General features: G+C 41.7%; 1 protein-coding gene and 1 pseudogene across 1 annotated transcript; one reads left to right on the forward strand and one right to left on the reverse strand.

Annotated features, from left to right (window-relative positions):
- Positions 1–1,978: 1,978 nt before the first annotated feature.
- Positions 1,979–4,529, forward strand: LOC146377241 (uncharacterized). Its single transcript, XM_084944133.1, has 6 exons — positions 1,979–2,120; positions 2,242–2,313; positions 2,413–2,531; positions 2,615–2,675; positions 2,767–2,861; positions 3,298–4,529. The coding sequence occupies exons 1-6, from the start codon at positions 2,085–2,087 to the stop codon at positions 4,277–4,279; spliced, it is 1,365 nt and encodes a 454-aa protein (XP_084800259.1). The 5' UTR covers positions 1,979–2,084; the 3' UTR covers positions 4,280–4,529.
- Positions 4,530–5,185: 656 nt separating this feature from the next.
- On the reverse strand, positions 5,186–6,853 carry LOC146377242 (uncharacterized; annotated as a pseudogene).
- Positions 6,854–11,623: the final 4,770 nt, after the last annotated feature.

Here is an 11,623-nt window from a genome sequence, read left to right on the forward strand (position 1 = left end):
AAAGACATCCTCCTGGACCGTCAACAACACCATCCTAGGCTAGCACATCACATGTATGTGATCATTTGGGACAACGTCCGCTTCCACAAAACACACCAAATCAGAGAGTGGTTCACCACCAACAGTGACCACTTTTTAAACGTCTGTCTGCCACCCTACTCCCCTTTCCTGAACCCTATAGAGGAGTTCTTCTCATCATGGAGATGGAAGGTGTATGACAGACAGCCATACACAAGAGAGAACCTCGTACGGGCAATGGAGCTGGCCTGTGCTGACATCCCAGTGGAGGCCTTCCAGGGATGGATTCGCCATTCCAGGGCGTTTTTCCCGCGGTGCCTAGCAAGGGACAATATAGCCTGTGATGTGGATGAGGTGATGTGGCCCAATGCAGCTCGGCGACATGATGCCGCACAGTGACTGTGTGTAATACTGTAAAAAGACCGTGTAGACAATAAAAAAGACTTCACACCCTGATCATGTTTCCGAGAGTACTGTTGTGTGCGATAGATTCTGTTTTTGCATTGAGTTGTGTTACAGTAGTGTACGTACATGCAGGATGTTTTTATAGATTTATAGTCTTCATGTGAAACTCACAAATCTAAATGCCTAATCCTCTGCAGGGTTCTATGACGATCCGTTACTGTACAGTTTATAAAAATATGCATTGGCAGTTATGAACCAAAGAACCTTCTCACAAATTGAGCATTGTGTTTTCAATTGTTTTGCTGTAGTGTGTAATGCTGTGTATAGTGTTTACAGTTTTGACAGCTTCGAGCTGCTCTCTTGGTGTGGGAGTTTGAGTTTTGCAGTGGGAAGGTGTGGTTGTGTTTATGTAGCTTTAGAGAAGGGTGTTGTGTTTGGACATTGGGGGACCTGGTGGTAACGTTTGTGACATGTGTTTTAGCATTTGAGAAAAACTGTATTATTCTCATATTACACAGACTGTGCTGACTGAACAGGCTCAGGCTGAAGCAGTGCAGATCCTGGCCTATTTTCAAGTACCATTAAAGTTATCACGTGTATAAATCTCTCCATTAGATGTCAGTAGACGGCAGATTGCAGTCAGTGCAGTCACTTTTCTTATCCCTCCTGATTCAAGAGCATAAAGCGATCTACGTTAGCTCTGGTAATTCTGACGGTCGTTCGGTAAATCTTTGTTTAATCTCTTTATTTGCTTTTTGGAGAAGTGAAGGTACAAAAACCTCTTCAATGAAATTTGCTTTGGTGGACAGAAAACAACCATTGTAGACTGTTTGCGGTTACCTTTTATAAGTATTGAATTTTCAAAAGTGAAGTCAGTTCTTCTGACCAGGTTCAGACCAGGATGAACACAAGTATGATACTGAACCCACTAGAGAACTGGTCCCAGCTGTGGGTTCACCTCCTCCTGCTGAACTCATAGGACAGACTCTAATGTAGCATCACGTTCATCGGTCACTCCTGACCTCCTGTGAAGCATGACAAATGTGTAATTAATGACTTAATTATTTGGGGTATTATTGCTATAAAAATAATATTAATAGTATTATTATTATTGTGCTTTAGGCTCCACTGATAACGCAGAGGTCTCTTCTTCCTCTGGGCTGTTTAAAGGGCCAGTTTATCCAAAGCTGTGTATATACCAACTGCTGTCAGGCTTCAGATGTCTGCATTAGTCCACAGTCCACTGTTTTGTAAGCCATTGCTTTACTGCAAAAGTTCCCATCTACTGTAAAGAAATGGAGATAAGCAGGCACATAATATGAAAAGGCATGCTGTAGGTTGACTTTGTCTTTTCTGATCCATCGGTTTGTGTGGCTCTTTTCACAGGAGGGACCTAACCCACACTTTATTTACTTATATGATAAGTTTAGTGGAATGTAGTGCAAAATACACAGTGTTTACTTTTAATTTAACAACATGAAGCTGCATCAAGTTTCCATGGTGACTGCTCAAGAAATTCTGCATTCATAAATAAACATCAGACTGTCAAAAGAGCTCATCTGTGCGAGACCACCGAGCTGAGAGCATTTTCAAGTCGAGATCCCCCCGTACGCCATCGTTGGAGAGCAGTTAAAGTTTTTCTGTGATTTGAAAACGTCTAAATGGAATCAAGTCAAGGAATCTATAAACCTATCAGGGTATGTGAAGTTTTTGCTTTTACTGCATTTCAATAATATGAAGAATTTGATGTCGTTTTAAAAGTTGACAAACTGAGAATCATTTTAAGTAACAATGACTAAATTGCTATTTCTTTGACAGGTGTTGTTCAACACACCGATTTATGAAACTGCTGTAAAGATCTGCTGGTATCTTCCGGGCTACAGGACTCAGGTTAGACCCAGATTCATGCAAACCAAAGCTGACAGAAAACATCAGGTCATTTCTGAGGACCTGAGAGTGGTGGTGCTTAAATGTCTCCTTTACTTTTAGATTGCGATTATGACGGAGTTTCTCAGACTTCAGCAGGAAGATCTAATTCCACCGAACCTCACTGCTGAAGATCTGAGAGATCTTTTGGTGGAGAAGAGCAGGGAGACACTCAGAGAGCAGTGAGTTACTGTCACACCTGAAAGTCTGTTTGTGATGACGTGTAAATGCTGAGAGAAAACCTCTGCTTTGCTTTCTTTTGAAGGCTGTGGGAGTTTGAATTAGAGGATTTTGAAGAAGAGGAAGCCAAACCTCTTCTAAGGCTGGTAAGACGAGAAAACCCACAAGACTTTTTTTTTCATTATGTTCACATAACCTTTAAACATAAGCGCACTGTAAATGTGTTTTCTGTTTCAGGTGTGGGCGGTGAACGTCAGCAATAAAATGAGGGACGTTGAATTTGAAGCCAGGATGCTTCTTCAGTTCCCAGAGGCCGTACCTCCTAAATTTCAGTGAGTCACATGTAATATACAGTTATTAACCCTGTAAGACCCAACCCATCAAAAAACAGCCCGAAAATTCAGATTCTTTGGAGCTGAGATGTTTATTAACCCTTTAAACAAAAGCCACAAATTAGTTCTTTGCTATGTCATGTTGTGTATGATTTACTTTTATTATGTATTTATTTTTTGTATCACATTTGATACACTGGGTGTTTTTGGCAACTTTTTGTTAACGACAATGTTAACTTTAGACTAAAAAAAGAGTTTTGTCCACAACATTTAGAAATTATAGCAAGTATTGATCATGTTGATGAGATCGAGGTCTCAGAAACTCATGTATGATACAAAGGCGGTTACAGGGTTAACAGTCCAGCTACAGTGTTTCAATATTTAAATGATGCTTTGAATATGTTTAAAAGATAACACTTATCATGTTTTTCTACAGAGCACCTAAACTCCTCAGCGTGGTGAAGGATTACGTTGAAATCCTGAAAAAGAAGCAGCAGGAACAGCATAACAGCAAACTGCTCACCGCGCAGGAGGTAGTGATCGAGGTAGTTCCCCGCGTTCTCCAGGGCTTCTGGGAGCTTCCTCCTCGTCCCCTCCTAAACATGGCCTCCCAGAGTCTAAGTATCCTCTCCACAAGTGTCACCAAGGCCACTTTAGATCGTGTCTCCAAGAGCCTCACGGCGATGGAAACACAGGCCATCTTCACCCGCTCCATCCGAGACGATATGGTCGACAGCATCCTGACGGAGATTAGACAGAAATTTCCTGAAGAAATTCTGTCTATCAAAGTTGCAAACTTTGCGCCAGTGTTGCTGAAGACCATTGCTGATGTAGCAAGGATCCGGATATGTGAAATCTTTGAGCCCCCTTCAAGTCCTGATGTGAAGAGCACAAATGGAGAGCGCTCCTCTGACGGCCTTTCAATGGCAAATGATCCACCAGCCGAAGGAGCTCTGTCAGAAAGTTTTCCAGAGCCTGACGTTCCCTGTGAGGAACTTCTTACTGAAAGGGCATCCAGTCTGAGTACTCAAGACCTTATGATCGAAGGAGCTCTGTCAGAAAGTGTTCCAGAGCCCGACGTTCCCTGTGAGGAACTTCTTTCTGAAAGGGCATCCAGTCTGAGTACTCAAGACCTTACGATCGAAGGAGCTCTGTCAGAAAGTGTTCCAGAGCCCGACGTTCCCTGTGAGGAACCCTATGCCGAGTCCAAATCCTGTGTTGAAGGCGAAGATCATAAGATCAAAGGATCTTGTTCGGAAATTGGGCCACTTCCTGATGTTCCCTTTGAACATCCCTTTCCTGAACCTGAAGCCAGCATGAAGTCCAAAGACCGTCACATCAAGAAGAAGAAAAAGGGCTTCTTCAAAAGACTGAGAAGTCTGTTCTGCTGCTGTTGCAGACAAAAAGACACCGAATGACACTGAAGCTGTGACCCAGTATTGGTGTTGCAGTAACTGTAAATATGTAAATATGTTCCTTGATGATTGTTGTTCATGTTTTTGGGGGTTTCTTTAGTTTTCAGTGGGCTGGGTGATTTTTCTCCTCTGTGTTCTTTACTTAATTCTTGTTCATAGTTCCTGATTTGTTTTCCTAGTTCTTGTTTCTTAGTTTTTAGTTTCTTGAGTCCACCTGAGTTTCCAGCAATAAAAGCTGCTGATTCAAGTTTCATTCCACGTAAGAGTCCTGTGTTTGGGTCCTGCTACCTGCCTGTCACAGCACACCATGACAGAAACTTTATAAGCTCATTCATATTTCTACACGAGTCTCCAGCTATGTTAAAGATTTTTTTCTTTCAAACATTTGTAAGAATCTCTTATGGTTCTCAAAATACTTCCATAAGTCCAGTAAGTGTAGTCCAGTAACATATTGATGGTATTATTTTTAATAATTATTTTTAATACAATTATTTATTATTTTTAATGCAATTTGAACTGAAACTGGTATATAAAATGTATTTCCTGTCGAAAATGCAGTGTGAATGCTAATAGCTGAATAGTTTGAGTTGAATTTTTATAATTGCTGAAATCTATGGTGAAAAACATGTTACAGTTTTTGCCCGTTGCTTGAACACATTTTGCAAAACTTCGCTCATTGTGCCAAAACTCTAAACACAAGTAAACATGACACAACAAAATATACCATTCACATCTGTGCCAAACTGAAACTCTGCTGTCAAAACCTAACATTCCTCTGTCAAAATGTAACTCTGTTGACAAAATGACACATACTTGCATCATATGCAGATCAGATCAGGGGGAACACACTAGTCTACTTTATATAAAACACTGCAGTCTTTGATTTTCATTGTTTATTCAGAAGGCATATTTTCAGGAGACACAAACAACCAAAAAAAGCAAATAGGCCTACTCAATATTGTACATTGCAGCACCATGAATTCAGATAAAGCAAAAAAAAACAAACATAATACAGTAATAGAAAAAACACTATACTGTACACACAAAAAATCATGACAATTGTGCATACGTGGGCTCATGGATCCCGCCGTCTGTTGGGGTCTGGCCACAGGACCTCATCGGCATCGCAAGCAGTGTCTTCTCCCGCTGGGCACCGGGGAAAATATCCTCTTGCATGTCGAAACCATCCATGGATTGCTGTCACCTGACTGTCGCCGCAGGCTTGTTCCACTGCCTGCAGAAGAGGCATGCGGGCATGTGGTTGGCGGTCATATACACGCCATCTCCAAGCCTAAAATAATCCTCTATAGGGTTTAAAAATGGTGAGTAAGGGGGCAAGTATACCACTTCAAGTTGGCTGTGGTTGGAGAACCAGGCCTGGACCAGAGCAGCCCGATGGAAACCGACATGATCCCATATCACCACAAACCTGGGCTGATCTGCTCTGTTCTGTACAACTATATCATGGAGAGCATCTAGAAATGTGAGTATATGTTGGCTATTGTATGGACCTAGTTTTGCATGATGATGCAGAAGCCCTCGAAGGCTAATGGCAGCACACAATGTGATATTTCCCCCGCGCTGCCCTGGGACGTGCACAATTGCCCTTTGGCCAATTACATTACGACCCCGTCGTCTTGTTTTGCACAGGTCGAATCCAGCTTCATCAATGAAAATGAATTCATGAGGCTGTGCAGCTCCATCCATGGCCAAGATTCTCTGTAAAACAAAGAGAACATATTACTGTACGACAGTGCTACACATACAGGACCCTCACACATCACACAGGTACCTGTGTAGCTCTCAGGATGGATCCATGTGGTACTGATATGGTACATATTCAGCTGCTACTGGATTTCACCAATACTGTATTGTCCATGTAAAGGACAGTTACACTTACCCGTACATATTCAGCTCGAAGTCCTTTGACCCTGTCACTGTTCCTCTCAAATGGGACTCTGTAGAGCTGCTTCATGGTGATGCTGTGTTGTCCCAAGATGCGTCTGATGGTGGTGATGCTCACATGGTTTATGTTGTTGAACACTTGCCTGTCTGCAAGTATTTGCTTTCGTAGCTGGTGGAGACAGATGGCATTGTCTGCCCTCACTAGGTCCACAACGGCAAGTTCCTGCTGTTGTGTGAACAGGCGTTGGCGTCCTGCCCCAGAAGGTCTTCGAGTCATTCTAGAGAAATACAACCACATACTGTCATCGCTTTGCTTATTTTCCTTACAGTACTTTACTGTATATACTGTATCATCCACTGTACAACACTGTACTTCAATATAAGTAATCATGGTATGTTTCACAGAAACTACCACTTTGGCTGCAAAAGGAGCATCAGCACCCTGCAATACCCTGTACACTTGATATGGTGATGTGATATACTGTAGAACAGTGCTATGAAAACCACCTGAGTAGAGTAGAAGGTAGAGAGGTGAAGACAGACCTGCTTTCTAGTCGGAATGTTCTTACAGTTTTTTCTGATGGCTTTAACCCTAACTGTGATTCTTACAGCACAATTCCTAAAACTATTAATACTTATAGCAAAACCACTCACTGAGTTTGCAAAACTAAAAGCACAAACACTGCTTTGCACTCAGTTTGCAATTTTGCAAAACTGTAGGCACAATTCACTGCACAGCACTCTTTTTGCAGAACTTTAAACACAACTCACTGCTTACACTCAATTACCAAATTTCCAACACACTCCTAGCAAAATTATACACATGTATGGCTATCATTAACACTATTTTGCCAACTGTCTGGCACACTTTCACATGTGAAAACTGTTTTAGATAATTAGTCCACTTTGCAATCAGCCTAAGCACTATAAACAGGCCACAGGTAAGCTGTCTATGTGGAGTACAATGGAAGGAGCAGTAAGAGTGAGAAGAGTGAGAATCAGAGGAGGCCGAGGGAGAGGACGTGGAGGTGAAGAAGTTGGAGGAAGAGGACGTGGAGGTGAAGAAGCAAGAGGGTTAGAGGAAGAGGACAAGGAGGAGCAAGAAGAGGACGAGGAGGGGAAAGAGGAAGGGTAAGAAGAGTAAGAAACAGAATAACTGATGACATCAGAGCTACAATAGTGGACCATGTCATCAACCATGGGATGACCCTGAGGGAAGCTGGCCAACGGGTTCAGCCTAAACTGAGCCGCTACACTGTGGCAAGCATCATTAGGACATTTCGAAATGAGAATCGGTAAGTACTTTGTAGCACTGCCATACTCTAATGAGAAACACAACAGTACCATACATGCAAAAATACTGAAATTGTTACTTTACAGAATTGCTAGACGTCCAGATGTTGGGGGCAGAGGCAGAATGTTCACTCCAGAGCAAGAGACCCATATAGTGAACATGGTGATTGCCAATAATGCAATAAGACTGCGCGAAATACAGCAGCGCATAATTGATAATGACACCATCTTTCAAAATATACACAGTGCAAGCATTTCTGCACTAAGTCGTGTACTTGTGCGCCACAGAATAAGAATGAAGCAAATTTACAGAGTTCCTTTCGAGAGAAACACAGAACGTGTAAAGCAACTGCGATATGACTATGTGCAGGTAAGCTAGTGTCATTGGTTCTGAATTTGGAAGTGCATACTGTAGTGCTGTGCATGGGCCTGATGTGTTGCATTTGTTTTGTCTTGTCCAGAGAGTGATGGAACTAGAAGCAGATGCAATGGGACATGAGCTACTTTTTGTAGATGAGGCCTGTTTTAACCTCAGTACAACCAGGAGACGTGGCAGGAACATTATTGGACACCGTGCCATCATCAATGTCCCAGGACAACGTGGTGGTAACATAACCATGTGTGCAGCTATAAGCCAAAATGGTGTTGTTCACCATCATGCAACCATAGGCCCATACAACACTGCACACATTATTGCATTCTTGGACACCTTGCATGACATGCTCACTGTTCAGAGACCAGAGCAGACCCGATATGTCATCATATGGGACAATGTTAGTTTCCATAGGGCTGCTTTGGTCCGCAACTGGTTTACAGACCAACCATCCTTCATGGAACTCAACCTCCCTCCATACTCTCCATTCTTAAATCCCATCGAGGAGTTCTTCTCTGCCTGGCGCTGGAAAGTGTACGACCGTCATCCTCATCAACAGGTAGCCCTTTTACAGGCAATGGAGGAGGCATGTGGAGATATTGACCAGGCATCATGTCAGGCCTGGATACGGCATTCAAGGAGATATTTTCCCCGGTGCCTTGGACTGGAGGATATCGCATGCGATGTGGACGAAATTTTGTGGCCGGACCCAGAGAGACGACATGATGTAGGCTGATTGTCTTTTTTTTCCCCTTTTTTTGGTGAAATTCCTATTTTGTGTTCTGACTTTGTCTTGGTTTTGATGAGTGTGAATAAACACCAATACTTGAAGTTTGGATCCTTGTATGTTTACATGACACTATGACAAAAGTGTGACCTCAAATTGACATCTGGACACAGAGAAAGCAAAAGCCAGATGTGTTTTGTATTCATACCATCAGTGTGCAGTTGGCGCATTGTGTGCTTAGTAGATGATGGCTTGTGTGTACTGTTTGATGCGAAAACACCATTTTTTATTTTTATGAAGGTGTGAAGAGTTAATCTAGCTGTGTTCGCTTTTGCAAGAGAACTACAATGTTTTGATAATTGGGTGACAGGTTTTCTTATTTGTGTGTAGAGTTTTGCAAAAATAGCCAATAGTTACAAAAAATGTGCTTAAGCAATCAGAAAAAACTGTAATTACAGTTTTTCTGAGTTGCTAAAACACTAAATCCCAGTGTAAAACATAAACTGTCAACTATGAAAACTATTTCATCAAATCAATCCCACAGTTGCCAAAACCTCAAACACTATTCATCTGGTCGGGACACCATTTGCAAATCTGAATCTCCCATTTACCAAAACTCTAAACACCTTCTCAAACACAAAACACATTAAGCAGTGTGGTGCACTTGTACCCAGAATGGTGCACACAGGCTACATTAGTGAAACACAACTAACACACTGTTTTCATCATTAACACACTACCACTCAAAATTGAAAACACATGTTGCAACCTCTTCTTCTGCTTTTTGCTAGATTGAACATAGCTTAATCCACAAAGATGTATTCATGAGGCCTAACCATTGAGTCAATCTCAAGGATTCTCTTTACAAAGTGACAACAAACAAATTTTAGTTCTGTAAATGAAATAGTATGATGTAAAAATGTGATATGTATACAAGAATACTTGAAGGATGGCCACATGAGGGTGGAAGAACACGCATGCACTCACAACACCAGGAGACACTTATTGTGGATATGGTCCGTCAGAATAATGCAATTTGACTGCATGAAATGGAGCAGTGGATTATAGAAGACAACATACATTTTGAATCTAGCAAAAAGGAGAAGGTCACAATGTCATAGGTCAACGTGCCATTATTGAACTGCCTGGTCAGCGTGGTGGAAATGTAACTATCTGTGCTGCCAACAGCAGCTGTGGGGTTCTCCACAGTCATGTTACTGTTGAGCCATACAACACCAAACTTCTAGCAACATTCCTGGATGCGCTACAGGATGCTCTGCTTGAGTAGAAAGATCGCAAGTAGGCAGAGCATCCCATATCATTTGGGACAACGTGAGCTTTCACCGATGTCCAAGAATACACAATTGGTTTCACAATGAGCAGCATTTTATTAATGTGTTTCTTCCACCATACTCTCCCTTTTTGAACCCTATCGAGGAGTTTTTCTCAGCATGGAGATGTAAAGTATACGACCGAAACCCTTACACAGGAAAATCTACTTCAAGCATTGAATGGAGCATGTGGTGAGATAGGAGTGGAATCTTGCCAGAGCTGGATTCGGCATGCTAAACGATTCTTTCCTCGCTGCATTGCAAGGGAGACCATAGCATGTAATGTGGATGAAGTCCTGTGGCCTGACCCAGCACAGAGGTGTGATGCTGAGGCAGGATAAATTATCTGAATATGTTGGAAAAATACGTATTTATAACTTTTTTAACTGCAGTTCTTTTTTAGTTAAAATGTGAGTAGAAGAATAAATGAATGAATAGATAAATATTATTTTCCAGCTACTCACAGTGTTTTGTATTTATTTTTGTAGTGTGTAATCATTGCTAAGTTGTGTTTGCACATTGGCTGGTTTTGTGTGTTTTTTGACAGCAGTGCTTGATTTTGAGAAAAGTTAAGATAGTTTTGGGTCAAATGTTTGTGTGTGTAGCTTGAATTTTAGAGTTTGCGTTTAGTGTTTTGAGACAAAGAGATGAGATTTTAGGAAATGTGTTTTAGCAATTCAGAAAAACTGTAAGACAGATATATCAAACAGGGAGAAACATAAATAAAAAAAAAATAAACAGAGGACAGCCTGAACTGGGGAAACTAAGAAAATGAGACAAAAACTGGAATACTAGAAAAACCTGGGAAACCTTGGAAACATGTGAGGAAGAGCCTGAGGGAAAAACAGACACGACAGCAAAGGTCAGGGGAAAACTCACACAATATATACAGACAGAAGGTGATCAGGGGAACTGAAAACACGGGGTGAACACAGTTGAAACGCCACAGAGGAAGCATAACTAAACACGATGAACATCGACCGCAAGACTGTCAAAAATAAAACAGTAAAAAGGCAGACTAATAAACTTTGACTTAACAAGGGAACAGGGAAGATACAATGGGAGACGAAATGTGAACATAACTATGGAACACATAGAGAGGACATGACGGGCTAGTGAGAACACACATGACAGATGGGGAAGACCTGGCATGAGACACAAGGGGAAACATGTAAACAAGAGGAGAAAACAGAGGGAGAGAGAAGGAGCGGGGACACGAGAGAGAGGGAACGAGAGCAAGAAGGGACACAAGGGTGAGGGAGAGCGCAAGACAGGCTGGGGAAACATGGGCAAACATGACAGACAGGGGAGGCACGGAATAAATGCAAGGAGGGGAACATAGGAACTACATGGGAAAACCCAGACACGAGGATCACACACATGCACATAAACAGAGACACACAGAGAGGGGCACAGAGGACAAAGACACAAGGGAACCTAATAAACAAGGAAGTAAACTCATCATAAGTACACTCAGAGACATAATAAGAATGAACTCAGAACTAACCAGTCAAATGAAAATAATCATAATAATGCATAACAGATATGAAAACACAAGAAAAGTCAAAACGCTGCATCAAATGACCCAGAACAATGACAATGTGATTGTTTCTGTATCATCTTAGCATTAATCAATTGAAAGGATGCCTCGATCAGGCTGAGTGTCATTATGCCTTTCTGTGCCCTCTGGCTAGAGTTTCAAAAATTCTATTTAAATG

This window comes from Perissodus microlepis, chromosome 11 (genome assembly GCF_051167445.1).
Source record: "Perissodus microlepis isolate ML-2025 ecotype Zambia chromosome 11, ASM5116744v1, whole genome shotgun sequence".
Classification (NCBI taxonomy): Eukaryota; Metazoa; Chordata; class Actinopteri; order Cichliformes; family Cichlidae; genus Perissodus; species Perissodus microlepis.

Bases quoted from the DNA above. Each gene is read 5' to 3' on its own strand.
- LOC146377241 (XM_084944133.1), top strand. From the start codon at position 2,085: ATGGAATCAAGTCAAGGAATCTATAAACCTATCAGG. The intron at 2,532-2,614 runs GTGAGTTACTGT...TTTCTTTTGAAG, and splicing joins AGGGAGACACTCAGAGAGCA to GCTGTGGGAGTTTGAATTAG. The intron at 2,676-2,766 runs GTAAGACGAGAA...TTTCTGTTTCAG, and splicing joins CCAAACCTCTTCTAAGGCTG to GTGTGGGCGGTGAACGTCAG.